This window comes from Danio rerio, chromosome 11 (assembly GCF_052040795.2).
Source record: "Danio rerio strain M-AB ecotype USA chromosome 11, GRCz13ab, whole genome shotgun sequence".
Taxonomy (NCBI): domain Eukaryota; kingdom Metazoa; phylum Chordata; class Actinopteri; order Cypriniformes; family Danionidae; genus Danio; species Danio rerio.
Genome location: NC_141031.1, coordinates 32,284,083 through 32,302,500, shown reverse-complemented (window position 1 = coordinate 32,302,500; position 18,418 = coordinate 32,284,083). Strand labels below are relative to the sequence as shown.

The 18,418-nt window shown below is 34.8% G+C and overlaps 1 protein-coding gene across 11 annotated transcripts in view; it reads right to left on the bottom strand.

Moving 5' to 3' along the window:
* Positions 1–18,418, bottom strand: part of rnf207a (ring finger protein 207a) — a 31,771-nt gene that overhangs the window by 3,801 nt on the left and 9,552 nt on the right. Inside the window, exons 1-10 of one of the 11 annotated variants that reach the window (XM_087273845.1) lie at positions 11,808–12,593; positions 11,462–11,580; positions 6,490–6,611; positions 6,171–6,291; positions 4,064–4,184; positions 2,701–2,886; positions 2,564–2,615; positions 2,337–2,454; positions 382–444; positions 1–293 (exon numbers count right to left, since the gene is read on the bottom strand). The exon at positions 1–293 is cut by the window's left edge and continues 3,798 nt beyond it. In XM_087273845.1, the coding sequence (XP_087129971.1) occupies positions 230–293; positions 382–444; positions 2,337–2,454; positions 2,564–2,615; positions 2,701–2,886; positions 4,064–4,180 (600 nt within the window). In that variant the 5' untranslated portion in view covers positions 4,181–4,184; positions 6,171–6,291; positions 6,490–6,611; positions 11,462–11,580; positions 11,808–12,593 and the 3' untranslated portion in view covers positions 1–229. The other 10 variants (XM_087273841.1, XM_087273839.1, XM_087273842.1 and 7 more) reach the window with 10 other exon arrangements.

Genomic DNA, 18,418 nt, shown 5'->3' with positions numbered 1-18,418 from the left:
AGAACATTATTATTAATATTCCATTCATGACTAATGTATCAGTTATTGTAAAGGCCCATGTTCATGGGTTGACATCTAGAACATGCTCGAAAGCACATGCCACATTTGCAGTCAGTTTCCACCGTTATCCAAGCGTGCAGCTCTATAGTGGCAGCTCTTTGCCACGAGAGGTCTCTGAAATGTTAATCTGCTTTCTTTGCCAACAGAAGTCAGTTCTCTTTAGCAGCCTCTAGTCGGGCGGCAGGATAAGCGAGCTGTCTGAGTCTCTGTCTGAGCAGCTCTTTTTCTTGCAGCTGGTGAAAGAAATAATGTGTCATTCTGTCTGATATTGTTTTAAAATATGCACTTTGAGCTGAGTTGCAGTAGCATCAAATGCATCACCTGATCTGGTCTTCATGGATTTTCACTGTAGTGTCGATGCAGTCATTCTCAGGCTTTTGAAACCTGTGAATACAGCAGTACAACATAATATTTACAGTCTAAAATGTCCAACTCTTTCAAATAAAACAATAATTCAGCCAAAATAATAATGAATTAAGGGTGCGTTCACAATTATACTTTGGCTTTCTTCATTTATTCATTGATTTTTCCTTCTGCTTAGTCTCTATTTCAGAGGTTGCCACAGCGGATTGAGCCGCCAACCTATTCAGCATATGTTTTACACAGTGGATGCCCTTCCAGCTGCAACCCAGTATTGGGAAACACCCATACACACTCATTCATACAAACCCAAACACTACAGTCAATTTTGTTTCTTCAATTCACCTATTCTGCATGTCTTTCAAAAACCAGGAGAACATGCAAATTCCACACAGAAACTGGCCCAACAGGGGCTCGAGCCAGCGACCTTGCTGTGCGGAGACAGTGCTAACCACTGCGCCACAGTGCCGCCAGGATTTTTTTATTTATATTTTTAAAAAAATTGTCAGTTGTTTGCTTTCTTTGATTGACTCAGATGTTTAGTAATAATAAGACCCTCGTTTACCCCAATACACTTGGGGGTAAACAGGGTGCAAAATTAAACAGGATCTTGGGTCAAAAATAGCATCAAGATTATTAAAAATGTAAAAAAAGAATTTACAAAAAGCAACCTTTTCTTGATTTTGTTCTCTTTTTTTAACAGTTAAATTACATTTTGGCAAACATAAAGTATAAGGTAATAAGTAACAGTAAGGTCTGACTTTGCTTAGTCAAAAGTCTTGTCACTAAACAAAAGTAATGTACAGTATAGAATATAAAGTCATGGTGCAGTAGAAAAATAATTAACATTGTGTTTGACTCCCATGAGCTTGGAGAACTGCAAGACTCAAATAACTTATTGATGAAGTCATCTGGAATGGCAAAGAAAGCGTTCTTGGAGGGCTCCCAGAGTTCATCAAGATTCTTTGGATTCATCATCAATGATTCCTCCATCTTACTCCAGACATGCTCAATAATGTTCATGTTTGGTGACTGGGCTGGCCAATCCTGGAGCACCTTGACATTCTTTGCTCTCAGGAACTTTGATGTGGAGGCTGAAGTATGAGAAGGAGCTCTATCCTGCTAAAGAGTTTGCCCTCTCCTGTGGTTTGTAATGTAATGGGCAGCAATACCTCAGACTGTTGATGTTGCCAACTACTCTGCAGATTTCTGTCATGCCCCCATACTGAATGTAATGCCAAACCATGATTTTTTCTTCACCAAACTTGACTGATTTCTGTGAGAATTTTGGGTCAAATATATATATATATATATATATATATATATATATATATATATATATATATATATATATATATATATATATATATATATATATATATATATATATATATATATATATATATAGTTTGTGCATCATGTGCTTTGTAAATGCATGTATGCAACATTTGGGTAGCATTAAATTATACAATTAGTTGATAACTATTTATTAATGACAATTTATTGTGCAGTGGTTGACTGAAGTAATCATAGAAAAAGGACACTACAGATATATTTAATATAAAATGCGTTTGTGAAAGTAAAAAAGAAAAGCCCCTGGAAATCAATACCGAATATTTCCACTTAATAAAACATAAATTTGAAATTGTGTTGCATTAGACCACTCTACAACAATTTTAACAGCTTTTTTATTGCTGCTTACTACCATTATATGGACAAGCATGAGCAGGACGTATTTAAAAATGTCTCCTTTTTGTGATACAATAAAACAGAAAGTGTACGGCATTGAAACTGCACCAGCTTGAGTAAATAATGACTGAATATTCATTTCTGGGTGAACTAATCCATTAAGCAAATGGAATGCAGAAGTAAAATATTCAAATCTGAAACATGAATATTTAAAACAGCAAAACAACCTGGGTTCCAGACGCTCTTTCACTTTTGCTATGGATAAGATGTAGGGTCCAATTTGCCGTGCGATCGTCGTCAAGTAGGAATTTTCTTGCTTCAGCTGCAGAAGGTCATGAAGCTGTGCTGTAATTAGCAAATGAATTAGTTGGCTAATTAGTGGGAAATAAACAGCTTAGCATGCAGGGTAAAATGAACCCTGAGGCAGCGCAGACATTGTGTTCGTTTTTCTCACCTTCATAAATCTCTTGCTCATTGGTTACTCTTTGAAAGGTCACGTCCCATTTCTAAAAACACATTCAGAATACTCTAAGGCGTGCTTGCGTTTTGAAAGAATAATATGTGTTTGCAGGAATTATAATTTAGCCTCACCTCCTCAAATACGGTCCGCTGAGTCTGTACGGCAGAGTACTGAGACGCGATCTGTTCGTCAATGAGAAGACATCTTTCCAGGATTTCATTCATGGTGTCCGTGTTGATGAGAGAGTGATGTTTCGTCAGGTCTCTGTGCATCTCCTGAACCTCATCTTTCAGCCTTTGGATTTCTGTCTGAAGAGACTGGGATATAAAATATGCATGATCAAGAAAACAATTGATATATGCACTGTTTATTGTATTACGAGACTCCAAATATATAGAAAACATGGTTTAGAGTACATAAAGGGATTGAAGAAGTATTGGATTCTCTATTTTATTCACTCTATGATCATATTTTAAACAAACAAGAGTTGAAACCTGCATTTTTTGCATGTACATTAATTAACCTTACTGTTAGACTCTGCCGCAATTTTACAGTTATTTACGGCAAAATCATTCAGTAAAATACTACATACACTCTTTACAGTTCACTACATTAATACACTGCATTGTGGGTCATTTTAAAGCCTTTACAGTACTTTACTGCATATTAGGTATTTGCGGTATTTTACTGTAATCAAAGTATTCAAGTACTGCTACTGTAGATGGAGACAAAAATGAGAGAGTAAATAAAAATTAAACATTAAATACAAAAAATAAAAGGTGTTGTACTGCTTGTGTAAAATGTAAATAAATTACAATAAAGGTACTGTAAAAATTGTCATACTGTAAAATTATGTTAAAGGCCATTTTACCATGAAAAGAGCTTGCGGTAGGGCGATTTTACTGTAAAATTACATTTCGGTTGGGCCCTGCTACTGTAAAACGAATTTACATGTAAATTACTGTAAAGAGGCAGTTGCGGTAACTTGCTGGCTACAGTGCTGCTAGTAAGTTACCTCAGAAATATAATAAAATGTCTAACAATGCTGTGAAATGGCTCAATGAGCATGTTTATGTGTCCATATTGATGTGTACTGTATGTGCATGCCATGCTATTTTATATCAGCAGAGAACTTTTGAAGAATTTATAAAATTTGTAAAGAAGTCCAAATGTGCCAGGAATTCCTCTGTTACACAAAGATGAACATCTGCTTCTCGTAAGCATATCTGTATTAAACTTAACAAGCAACATTGGTACCATAAAATAATAAAAATAAAACAGGCATGCTTGAGACTTCTGTTATTTCTATGGTATTTTTGGTTTATTTGCATTCATAATTTCAGTCAAACTATAGCAGAATTTGTTTGAAGTCAGACTAAGACTCATCTTTAGTTTGCATTAAAATTCAAATAGCAACGGTCACACTAATACAGAGCAATAACACATTTTTATCTGACCAAACCTGTCAGACTTGAAAAACATTCTAATTCTCACTCTGTAGCTCTTCTCGAAGTTGCGGCAGTGCTCGGTGAAGGGTGACTCTCTGCCTTCCGCCAGCAACACCTTGGTGCAAATGTGTCTGTGAAAGGTGGGCCTTCGGCCAAAAGGCATTTCACTGAGAGACAGAGACAGACACAGCATAAAGAGAGCAGACAGCCTGTGAAACAATGAGAATGAGAGAGAGACATATATGAAAACACTGTTTAAATTAATTTTCCAAAAGGAGGGGGGATTATTTTACTTGTCCTCGGATTGTACTTATTTATCCCTTGTTAGATTTCCCATTTTTTAGGAGTGAGAATTTCTTGACTGGCAAGACAAGTTTTGAACTTGACACAAAGTGGTTTACAGATATAAGTAAAAGCACTTTTAACAAAAAAATAAATAAAAAAATGTAAAATTATATAAATAAAAAATATAAATACAACAAAGACAAAATCACATTTACTCTTTTAATACCACTGTCAATCAACTGTCTATGTATAGTTGAAGTCAAAATTATGAGCCCGATACTATTATCATTATTTTTTTTTTATATTTCCAAAATTATGCTTAACAGAGCAAAGAAATTTTCACAGTATGTCTGATAATATTTTTTTTCTTCTGGAGAAAGTCTTATTTGTTTTATTTCAGCTAGAATAAAGGCAGTTTTTAAGTAAATAATAAAAAAAAAATTTAAGGTCAAAATTATTAGCCCCTTAAAGCTATATTTTTTTCGATACGGAACAAACCACTGTTATACAATAACTTGCCTAATTACCCTATCCTGCCTAGTTAACCTAATTAACCTAGTTAAGCCTTTACATGAAGCTGTATTAAGCTGTATAGAATTGTTTTGAAAAATATCTAGTCACATAATATTTACTATCATCATGGCAAAGATAAAATGAATTAGTTATTAGAAATGAGTTAATAAAACTATTGTGTTTGGAAATGTGTTGAAAAAACCTTCTCTCTGTTAAACAGAAATTGAGGAAAAAATAAACCGGGGGCTAATAATTCAGGGGAGCTAATATTTCTGACTTCAACTGTATATGTTTTTATGTGCATGTTTTTTTTTTATTATTACTGTATCAGGCTATGCTGAAATGCTCACTTCACAAAAAAGTCTCCCTAGGGGACAATAAAGTATACAAACAAACAAACAAACAAACATTTAACATTTTTTTATTCAAAAAGTGTATTTAAGGTATAATTTATATATTAATAAAGGATGTTATAAATTATTGTCATGGAATAATGTTTTGTTGTTCAAATTTAGATACATTTTAGCTAAATCTATCTTGTGCTTGTCATTTTTCTAGGTTCTGTTATTCATCTTTTCTGTTCAAGCTTTCATTTTTATTTATCATCGTTTTACTAATTTTAGAACTTAAACCTTTTTTTTCAAGTTTTATGTTGACCAAGTATTCATTTCAGCTTTGTTTCAATTAATGAATTGCTAAAATGTAGTAAAATAAGTACAACTAATCAATTTGATTGTGTTATTACGCTCAAAAATGACTTTTGCTGCTTGTTTAAACTACTTATCTAAAATGAGCTGAAACAACATTATTCTAAAGTTGTTTTTAGGACAGCCTAATTGTTTTATGTTGAATATGTTGAAATGTTTAACACATGATTAAGTTAACATAATCGATTTGTGCATGGGCAACACGAAGGAATTGTGTGAAATCCAGCATTTTTTGTGTGGAACCTGGCATCAAACAAACTAAAACATGTTTTGTTTAGACAAGGTAACATTTTTTTTACAACTTTAAGCAAAGGCAACATATTTATTTACTTTAAAAACAATTACATAAATATTTTATTTTTAGGTATTTAAAAACAAATCAACAACACACTCAAAACACTCATCAATAAAATGCAGAGCTTCAACATGTTATGCTTTGATTATTAGATTACTAACAGTTAACACTCATCAAAACATTAATCTGTTGAACAAACGAAGCTCATATTTTTGATGCTTATCACATTTTTTAGACCCTCATGACGAAAACAACAATCAGTGCACAAAAAAATCCCATCATCCCAACTGGAATTAAAAGCTCAAGAATGACAAAAGCTCATCAAGCGAAACATCAAGTATAAGGAGAGTTACCTTAGTTCTAAAGCTCCGTTAATCTCTCCACCCTACAGTTTCTGTGGCAGTATAAGTCCCTCGAGTGAGTCTGGACACTGTTTGCTCTCCAAACCTAAGTGAACAGCGTCCCACCCCGAACCTTTACCAAAATGAGACAGTGGCACGTGCTGTGACATCAGAAACACAGGAACAAAGTACTCTATGCTACAATCAGAATCACAAGTTCTCTGAAATTCTGTTAAAAATAGTGAGAGAAGCCCGACCCTGTGGTATCCCGTCTGTTGGCATGGGGGTAAACGGGGGGGAGGAGGTTGGTTTGGTGGAGGGCTTGACAAACCTGTGAACGGTGCAGTTGATTGATGTGGAAAGTTGTCAGAGGGACTTGCGTCATTGGACTCTCTGTGGAGAGATGGAGGTTGCTGTGCTGGAATGGCAGTATTTGTTCTGATCTCTTATCACCTTCAGATGCATTAAGGAGGATGCATATTGTTATATGACAAGGCTTTGATGAAAACAGATGGTATGGCATGGCATGACAATGAGAATTCAGTATTGGAAACTTTTAATCATGATAGCCTTACAGGATTAGGAGTAATATTGTATGGTGGCTCCAGCAAAGTGTTTGGACTTAGCTACATATGACAATATATGAGTGATGCTGGGTTGTGTAATAAATATATTATATAAATAAATATCAAGCGGATACATTAAATTCATTGAAATTAAAAGTAAAAAAAAGATCTTTTGTTCAAACGATTTCTCTAAAATATGTTTTACTTTTTACTCAGTTTACTGTACAGTTGATTAAATAAATGAAGCATTTGTTGATAAATTGACTTGGCTTGATATGGCAACTTAAGAGTTGTGACCCATCCAACCCAGTTCAGTAATCTCCAGTGGGTAATTTGGGTAAGTTTTGTTATATATATATATATATATATATATATATATATATATATATATATATATATATATATATATATATATATATATATATATATATATATATATGAGCAATAACACACTTATAGCAGTGATGATATACAGTCACATCGTACTGCTACGTGTCATATTTTGTTTATACAACAGTTCGGCGGCATAATCTTGTGTATAAAAAAGAAAATTAAACACAGAGAGTCTGAAAACCCTCTCTTTTAGATAGAACTACTCTCTTTCACTAGTCATTCACATTTGCAGCTGACGTCAGAACAGCAGAATTCGTTACTAATTAACCAACATCATTTTAAAGCTAGTATTTGAATGATTCTCTAGAGTAATGTCTAAAGTGTTGACAAAACAGGTGATTTTGCTGACATTTTAAGATTATAAGGCTAAAAGGCATGAAATGTCATATACAGAGATTTCTCTTATTATTGCTCTGTTGCAATCGAAACATCACAATATTGTATAAATACAGCACTAACTTTACAACACACAAAAGAGAGAGATCGACTTAGAAAGTTATTTACCTGTTTAATGATGATTTGATCAGCTGTAGTTTAAAATTATGTTGTTTTCTCTAAGGGTTTATTATGTGGTCTCTGTTGCCATCTTGTAGATGGACATCATCAACTGTCTTTGCTCAAAGACACGCTGTCTCTTCGAAATTATAAGTATTTTAAATAGGCACTATCCTTATAAATAAACTGCATAGTTGCAATCTAAACAACTACATTCTCAACTAAAAACGCCTGAAAAGTACATAATGTTGCCCAACAGCAGCAATATTTGTCAAACTGTAGAGTGTCCTCTGCTTGTTGCTGTATGTGGGCAAAGTAATACACAAGGGTGAAGGGTGAAGAGGATGGACGAGTGTATTTTGAATAGAACATGGCACGGCAATCAGGCTATTAGCCAATCAGATTCAAGAACCAGACAGAATTGTTGTAAAAATGTATATATATATATATATATATATATATATATATATATATATATATATATATATATATATATATATATATATATATATATATATATATATATATATATATATATATATATATCTTTTTTTAAATATTCCCAAATTATGTTTAACAGAGCAAGGAAATTTTCATTTTTTAAGGACACAATTATTGAGCTTTAAGCTATATATTTTTCTATAGTATACAGAACAAACCACTGTTATACAATAACTTGCCTAATTACCCTAACCTGCCTAGTTAACCTAATTAACCTAGTTAAGCCTTTAAATGTAACTTTAAGCTGTATAGAAGTGTCTTGATAAATATCTAGTAAAATATTATTTACTGTCATAATGGCAAAGATAAAATAAATAAGTGATTAGGAATGAAAAAAAAAAAAAAAAAAAAATATATATATATATATATATATATATATATATATATATATATATATATATATATATATATATATATATATATATATACTGCTTAATTACCCTAACTAACTTAATTAACCTTATTAGCCTAGTTAAGATGAGAGGAGAAGCGCAAAAATATACCTTTAAAGAATAAGAGGAGAGCAAAAACAAAACCCCGCCCCCTACTTGATATTTCAATTCAGTTGCAAATGCATTATCACTGCATGGCATAATCAGCAGCAACTTCACACAGAGTTTAAAGCATTTCATTGTTTAAAAAAAATGACAATTGGTCAGAATAACAAAAGCATTCAATTGTTGTGATGACAATTAGGTTAATTTGCCAAAAACTGATTTCTGAACTATTATAAGGTTAAAACACTTCTATTTCATTGACTATTAATTAATATAAACACGTCATAAATTTATTTTATTTTAACTAAATTAACATTTTCAAACTTTCACACTGCCCAAACTGTGTGAATTCTGTCTAGTGACACAGAGCTGACAGCTGACAACAGGAAGGAGACACTGGCATTACTCAGCCAGTTATTAAGCTCCTAAACAGAAGAAAACATTTATGTAACTCTCCCTAACAATGACCAGGTGGCAACTGTCCCATTATAGCCAGAGTTACTGTGTCTGTGAGGTGACAACATGAGGCACAGGAACACAGGAGCCAGACTTCCAGGAAAGCTCTCATTCTGGGAGAAGAGCTCAAAGAGTTATGCCACGGACTGGAGAGCCTTATTCATATAATACAGCTCAGTATATGCAGACTGCTTCCAGTTCAGTTTGACCCTTTAGACTGTATTGTGTGTGGGAGATTAGTGCAGCAGAAGTGAACGTGCTGGTATCAGAGTGAATCTGTATGAGCTGCGAAAGAAAGCAATGTGATCCTATAAATGCCTTTTTCTGCAAATCCACTTCAGATCTCGTTGAATACTGGGTCATGTCAAACTCTTGTTGCTATATGGAGTTTTACAAGCACTTTTCCAAGAAACTGAAGAAGGGGACTTATGCTGTGGGAATGTCTGCTTAGTGTCTGAATATATTTCTGCTTAGTGTTGCAGCTATTTTCAGGACTGATGAATGTGAGCCGCGTGCAGTTCTATCTTTTGAAGCTTCTGGAAAAAATAAATTTTTGGAAATTGTATGTGCATGTGTTTTGTGAGGGAGAAGTCTGTGCATTTTGTAGGACAGAGTAAACTCAATTGAGTTGTTTTTTTTAAGTTTGGCAGTCAATATGAAAAAAAGCAAATGGCCCTAAACACATACAGAAATATGATATATGAAAATTTATGCAAATTCGTATGACATACACGCTCATATTTGGATGTTTGGTTCATATTAAAATGGTTCATAAAAATTTTAAACTGCTTTTATTCTAGAAGAAATAAAACAAATAAGACTTTCTCCAGAAGAAAAAATATTATCAGACAAACTGTGAAAATTTCCTTGCTCTGTTAAACATCATTTGGGAAATATTTTTTTAAAAAAAGAAAAAAAAGAAAAAAGAAAAAAAAACAATCAAAGGGGGCTAATAATTTACATTAAATTTACATATAAACACACACACACACACACATCCACACACACACACACACACACACACACACACACACACACACACACACACACACACACACACACACACACACATATATATAAGGGACTAAGCCAAAAAGAAAATGAATGAATGAAGGAATTTTCACGATATATAAGTGAAATCCAAATATGAACTTTTATGTCATAAGTAATTTGCAATTGGCATAAATTTTGTTTACTTCTTTTTTTTATTTTTACATATTTACACAACAACTCAATTTAGTTCACCCACACAAGACACATGGCACAATTTTCAAAAATCAATCCAACTTCCAATAATACTAATACTACCTATAATAATAATAATCATTTTAACATTTCATCCTTTGTTTGCTCTTGTGTGTTATAAAAACACATACATGCTGAGTCCAAGATTGCTGGGTGACATAAATAGCTTAATTCCTGGAAGACATCAAGTCAGCTCCGGGTTGTGATGTGTGTGTGTGTGTGTGTGTGTGTGTGTGTGAGAGAGAGAGAGAGAGAGAGAGAGAGAGAGAGAGAGAGAGAGAGAGAGAGAGAGAGAGAGAGAGAGAGAGAGAGAGAGAGAGAGATCAACAAACATCAGGACTGAAATGCAACCCAAGCAAATTATATTATTATTTCAACACGGACCAACATACCACAATCCATACAGAACAACTGTCACAGACCATTTAAACTTATACAGGATTTGTTCAATCAATATTTACCTTTTTGCAGTTTTTTTTTTTCTCTCTGTGAATGTTTCCTTTTTTATCGGAAGAGAAGAACTTGCATTAATATTTGGTCTAAATATGGTTGTATGCTTTGAGCATGTTTAGCTTCGCAATATTATCCCTAAAGAATTAGTTAAATTCCAAAATGAACATTTCCAAATAGATTTCTCACCCCCTTGTCATCGAGTATTTCTTCAGGGGAAAAGAAATGATGGTGTTTGCAAGATTTTTCTCCATATAACAGATCTTTTATGTTGCTCAGCGCTTCAATCTTCCAATTACTTTCCGACTAGTTTCAGTATAGCTTCAAACGTTTCTAAATAATGTCATCTGAGGGAAAATTATCTTACTGACAGAAACAATTGGTAATGTTCCTTAAAATTACTCATTTTAAGCTCTTTGAAGCTCAATTGAAACTGTGATTTTAAGTTCAAACCACTGAGCACTATAGAAGTCCATTATATGGAAAAAAAATCCAAAAAATGTATTCCTCAAGAACCTGAACTTTTTTTTGACCAAAGAAATAAGGCAACGACCATCATTGATGACAAGGGGATGAAATCTATAAGTATAAATGATCTAAAAGTATACTCTGGAAGTGTTCATTATCTGTAAAGCTCCCATGGTTGCCCATTATTTTGGACTGTGGTGTCGTTGCGCCCCCTTCTGGTGTGTTTTCTGACCTGCATATTGTTGAATAGCGTACAGATGGCACATGTTCTGCGTTTGTCTGCATTTCTCTGAGCCTGGCCTTCAGCAAAGTGATGGCCTCGCGCACTGACGTCTGCAGATCCTTCACTGCCTACAAGGTGAAGCAGGTTAATACAAGATACATTCATATAGATGCTTCTGCTTCACAATGGAGTTTAACTATTTCCTTTGTTTTCTCCAGATGTTGTTCTAGAGCTTTATATAGTCATTCAACACTGTGTTTGTCTCATTAATGGTCATTAAGGCTTCGTTTATTTGATCAAAAATGTAATCAAATATGTAATAATTAGCAAAAAAGATTACAATATATACACTCACCGGCCACTTTTTTAGGTACACCTTAATAGTTGCAGGTTGGACCCCCTTTTGCCTTCGGGACTGCCTTAATCCTTCATGGCATAGATTCAACAAGGTACTGGAAATATTCTACAGAGATTTTTGTCCATATTGAGATAGCATCACGAAGTTGCTGCAGATTTGTTGGTTGCACATCCATGATTTGAATCTCCCATTCCACCACATCCAAAATATGATCTATTTGATTGAGATCTGGTGACTGTGGGGGCTATTTTTGAGTACAGTGGACTCATTGTCATGTTCAAGAAACCAGTCTGAGATGATTCACACTTTACGACACGGTGTATTATGCTGCTGGTCATGAAGGGCAGCAGAAATTGAGACTCATCAGATCAGGCAATGTTTCAATTTGGGTGAGTCTGTGCGAATTGTATCCTCAGTTCTTAGTTGACAAAAGTGGCACCCGGTGTAGTCTTTTGCTGCTGTAGCCCATCCGCCTCAAGGTTCAACGTGTTGGCATTTAGAGATGCTCTTATGCCTCGGTTGTAACGAATGCTTATTCGAGTTACTGTTGCCTTTCTATCAGCTCGAACCAGTCTGGCCATTCTCCTCTGATCTCTAGCATCAACAAGGCATTTGTGCCCACATAACTGCACCTCACTGAATATTTTCTCTTTTTCAGACCATTCTCTGTAATTTTAGCTAAAAATCTTCTATGGGAAAAAGTCAACTAGATTTTGGACATTACGAACATTTGTTTCTCCACGATTGACATTCAGCGTTCTCCGGTGCCTAGACTGCAGCTCCGCACAAGAAGTTTGGCCAGGGGAGAAATGGTCGTGCTCAATTAAGCCTGGTTTCTCTTGAGATTTTTTCCCTTAACTTTCAGCAATTGGTGAAGTTTGTTCCTTACCACTGTCGCAACTGACTTAATTGGTTTGGGACTTGTGGAGCTGCACTGGACTTGCTCTTCAGTGTTTGGACTTTCAACAGTGAAAATCAAACCACACTGAACTGATCTAAACAGAACTTCAAATCTGAAAACTGGACTGACACAATTTACTAGAACTTCTGCTTTGACACAATCTACATTGTAAAAATGCTATAGAAATAAAGATGAATTGAAATTGAATTTTAACATATAGAATTAACAACAAAAGTTTTTGGTCAACTATCTCTTTAAATTTGCCCCAAACACTGAACTTTTCAGTATTATCTCTACAACAGTATATTAGTGATCTGCATTCACTGAACTCGTGCCCACTTACAAAATGACTCAAATATGCACACACTGCCCCTTCATCAATCTTCCCATTTATATTTTCTTCATTTTAAACATCTATTCTGCAACAGTTTAGCATCAAAGTGCTGATTTCCTAGATTACACTGAATGAGGGACTGTGTGGCACTACAGATCAAAGAGCTTTATTATCTGCAACTCTTAAGTGACAAATCAAGATCTCACACTCATACTAAACTGAGAAAGATTACACTGTCACACACACATCAAAACAAAAAATTGTCCCTTTTGGCATTTCTATTATGTTGGGATGTGGTAAAGGACTGCATTGGTAAATGGTGAACTGCTTTTACCCATTGAACCACAGACCGCTGGCACCAGTACACTTGTCTTGTAAAGCCAGACTACAAGGAAATGCAAGTTTGCAGTTAAGCAACTATGGATAAGTATAGCAGGGAGGAGCTTTGGTGCTTATAAATTATAAATTATTATAAAAAATGCTGTTCTCTTCAAAACAGAATGTACTGATATAAAGTCAATACTACTACTAATACTCAATATATACTACTACTTTTATTCAGCACAACCACATCAAACTGACAAGACTAACATAAAGTGTATAATGCTACAGAAAATTCTGTTCAAATAAATATTCAGCTGGACCTTATTTATCAAAGAGATATACAAAAGAAGATCATTTATTTTCTTTGGCTTCGTCTCTTATTCATCAGGGGTCGCCACAGCAGAATGAACCACCAACTTATCCAGCCTATGTTTTACACAGCAGATGCCCTTCCAGATGCAACCCAGTACTGGGAAAAATCCATACACTCTTTCACACTCATACACTACGGCCAATTTAGTTAATTGAATTTATCTATACCGCATGTCTTTGGACTGTGGGGGGAAACAAAGCACCTAGAAAGAAAACCCATGCAAACGGGGAGAACATGCAACTCCACACAGAAATGCCAGCTGACCGAGTCGGGACTTGAACCAATTACATTCTTGCTGTGAGTGCTAACCACTGAGCCACCATGTCGTCATAAAAGATCATATTTAGAAAAATATAAGAAAGTTGTAACCGTTGACATCCATAGTAGGAAAAACAAATACTATGCAAGTCAGTGGTTACAGGTTTGCATCATTCTTCAAATTATTTTATTATGTGTTCAACATAATTAAAAACTAGTAATGAAAAAGTCAAGGTGAGTAAATGATGGTAGAATTTTTGGGTGAACTGTCCCTTTAACTGTGCTCTACTAAGGACTGATCTGGGTTTTGTCTGGCTTTTACTGTATGCTGCATTGCATCTTCACACAGAATTCTGAGCAAGCACAGAGCAGCTATAACTTAGCTGCAAATTGATTTTCTTTAAATACTTGATTGGAAGTAACAGCTTTAATAATATGAACAACACAAATACACAGTTTACACAATATTTACTCAGAATGCATACAAAACTTTTTCATTCGCATATGCGCTCTATCCGACCAACATTTGGTTCAATATATTGTTGATCACTAATTAATTTGACTTACTCTCTTTTGATTGCCCCGTATGAAGAAATGCATAAAAATAGCAGATTTCCAAGACACCTCTAAACAAGATTAAATAGGGCAGCACCAGATTGTGCGTAATTGCTTTAAGCTGTGGGATCAATGCGTCATGCTCCTTTGCCAAGATGCTTTTGTGAGGATCTTTTATCAAATGGCAGTATACAGTGATGTGATTTCAGTGCCCACCATGTGGACTGCTAAAATCAGAGCTCTGGGGTTGGCCCAGTTGCAAGCTGTCCCAACAGCAACTGTCTTGTGCCACTGTTAAAGAGACAGTTCACTTAAAAATCAGACAACACTTACATCAGAGTCGGTTCAATGCTATATGCAACTTTCTTTTTTCAGACCACAAAAGGAGGAATTTGTTTGAGCCTTTTCAGTGATAGCAACAGACATCACAGAATGACCATACGCTAAAAAAATATCTGCTAATTAACAGTTTCTGTGTTTTCTGATGCACAGTTTATTTACAGCTGTGAATTGCATGGACCTTGATCTCTGCTCTGTCGTCTTTTGATGTTGAGAATTCAAATCTTTAGTTAAGCAAAGTGATTTTTATTGACATTTTAGTTGTTTGAAATAATATAAAAATAATATAGAGAGTAATAAGTCTGTAAAATAACAGAAAATGTAAAGGCAGTTTATTTCAAGGTTTTTGCACCACAATATACAACACCAACCCAGACATTATATCCCTTTAAACTATTAAAAATGTTAATAAAAGTCACTTTTTCAAACTTTGCGATTAAAAGTTGTTAGAAGAAAAATTAAGTTTCGATAATGCAATTCAAAAGCATAAATAAATGAGGATAAATAAAAATTTTAAAACATGAATCGCAAAATAGTGCTAATATAGGGATATTTGTGTATGCAACATGCGTTATCCTATATTATATTGCTGGGGGGGGGGTTGAATTTAGTGTATAATTGAGTAGATATCCTGACTTTCACTGTTAGCCACTGTACACAGCTTTCATGAAATAATTTTAGCAGTGCAGTTCACTTCATTAGCCCTAACGACACACAAGTACAAGTTGCTAATACAGTACAATATTAAACATGAGCATGATAAAACATGAATCTAAATTAAACAATACAATAAAAAAGAGTACTTCTATATGACACATCACAAATGCTTTAGTGCTTTTTTATAAAGGTTTTATGCTTGTCTCTGTTCACTGCTAATACATGAGCAAAAGCTGGACTTTTTATACATCCATTGGTAATACAAAAAAATGAATAGGAGCAGACAGCAGTACAACAAGGTTAAATATAAATGATGACTCAGTTTTTGTTTAAATATCTCTTTAATGTTTGCAACAGCACTCATTGAGCCTTTATGTACAATATAGTTGTTATTGATCAACAAGGAGAAACGTGAAATAAGAAAAAAGGATGAAATGCATCATCAGACAGCGAGAAGAGCATATGTTAGTCATCAAAAACCTTGGACTGCTCTTCAAACCAAGACTTGACAGTCATATATACAGAAGTGTAATGGCTGGGTTGTACAAGAAAGATTACAGAAATCCAGATTTGGCAAAGATATTTTGGAATTGTCCCAAAATTCAGCTTGAAGAAAACTAGAATCAGTGGAGCCTCATATTTAACTTGGCTTCAGCATGTTGTGGCTGATTCTGATTGAATACTTGTGTCATGGTTTCCATTTCCTCACCCCCCCACCCCAAACATTAATGAGGTAAAGATTCCTGTTCTGCACTGAGATCTCAATGAACCTAGAGTTTTTTTTTCAGATCTGTAGGGGTGTGTTCACATTTGGAAGGATTGATTCAATTAAAACAAATTCTTGTAGAGTTGATTGGTTGGTGCAGTTCATTTGGCAAGTCATGATTTTTCAGAGTATGATGCGATCCTGGATTAACATCTATGTTGATCCTGCAACATCATTTGTGTTGGAAAATTTAATTCATACCTATTCACTACCCCTAAACCCAGCCATAACTTTAAATTATTCCCTAATCAGAGGGGAATAATAGTTGGGTAACAATCATGGAGAAGTGCACACACCTAACCGTAAGCCTAAACTTTCATAAACAGTAAACATATCCATTAATTCTGATTGACTGAATGCAATGATATTCCAGTATCAACATAGATGTTAATCCAGGAACATGTCCTACTTGGTGAAATCAGGTTGGTGGTTCATTCGAATGCTTCCATATGACAGAGAATTTGAAAAGTTAATGGTCTCTGTTTACCTCCAAACAAACCAGGGTACAGTTTTACAGATTAATGAATGCAACATGAATCAAAGACATCTAAATGAACCAAAACAGAATGTTATTTCACAAAATGCAATGCTATATCACATGAAATGAGTGTATGTGCAGAACAACTGAAATTGCAAAGATGGAGCACTTGATCTGCTGAATATGCAAGATAAAAATGCATAATTGTTAGATGTTAGAAGTCCAGTCATAAAATACTGTACACCTGATCAATCAGGTTGTGAATTTACTCTTGTTCCTTTTGATTTTTTGCCTTTTTAAAGTCAGTAATTTGGACAAACTGTACATATTTTCTTTAGCGGTTCCACACAAAATGAGCCAAAAGAACTGAACTGAACCCTTTTTTTCTGTTTTTTTATTAATACTGTATCACAACATATTTCCCAGTTGTCAAATATGCTTATTTATTTGGTCAAGCGGGATACCTGCATACTTTTTATACTATTATTTTTCCACATGACACTTGCATGCTTTAGATCAGTGGTTCTCAAATTTTTTTCATTAAGTACCACCTCAGAAAAAAAATTGTCTCTCCAAGTACCACCAAAATGAGCAGTATTGAAATACAGTAGTGTAGTAGGCCCAGTAAAGCAGCTACAACTCTGCACAGTTAAAAAATGTGGCAAATTACCTCAGAAATATAGGCTATATGTCATATATGGCATACTATATACATCATTTTTGATAAATTTTGAAATATATGTAGCATGTACATGCCATATTGCATTCCTCCGCGTACCACTAGAAGGAAGCCCGCGTACCACTAGTGGTACACGTACCGCAGTTTGAGAACCACTGCTTTAGATTTTTCTCCTCATTTGTGATTGTTTGGTACTTACCCACAGAGGGGGCAATTGAGGCAATTATTATAGGCCCTGCCATGCATGCAACTGGCATAGAAAGATGTGGTAGCGGTCCAGAAGATATAGCTGGCAGTGCTGCACATGACACAGGTGACAGACGAGGGGATGAAGGCTGGCATAGTCTGGATCCCACAGGTCATTTTAAGAGCAGAAAATCCCTCCTGCCATCTGAAAAGAATTAACAGACGGTTTAATTATTCATAATATTTTAAAATAAAATTGTTATAGGCAATCTTCTGTTATATTATTTTAAAACATGGCAGTGAAAATCTTGAAGTAATTTCACTTTTAATGCTTTTATTTGATGCAAAACACAAGAAAAAATTTGCTAAATTGTTTACTAAAATTTAAAATAACTGTAGGGCGACTTGGTGGCGCAGTGGGTAGCACTGTCACCTCACAGCAAGAAGTTCACTGGTTCGAGCCTCGGCTGGGCCAGTTGGTATTTGCATGTTCTCCCTGTGTTCTCGTGGGGGTGCTCCAGTTTGAATTGGGTAGTCTGGGTGTCAATGAGAGTGTATGGGTGTTTCCCAGTGATGGGTTGCAGCTGGAAGGGCATATTCTGAATAAGTTGGTGGTTCATTCAGAATTCAGCAGCTAGGATAGTTACCTGCTCGCGTACTTCTGATTACATAACTCCAATTCTCTTTCACCTTCACCGGCTCCCTTTTCACTATCGTATACAATACAAAATCCTCCTCTTAACATACAAAGCTCTTCC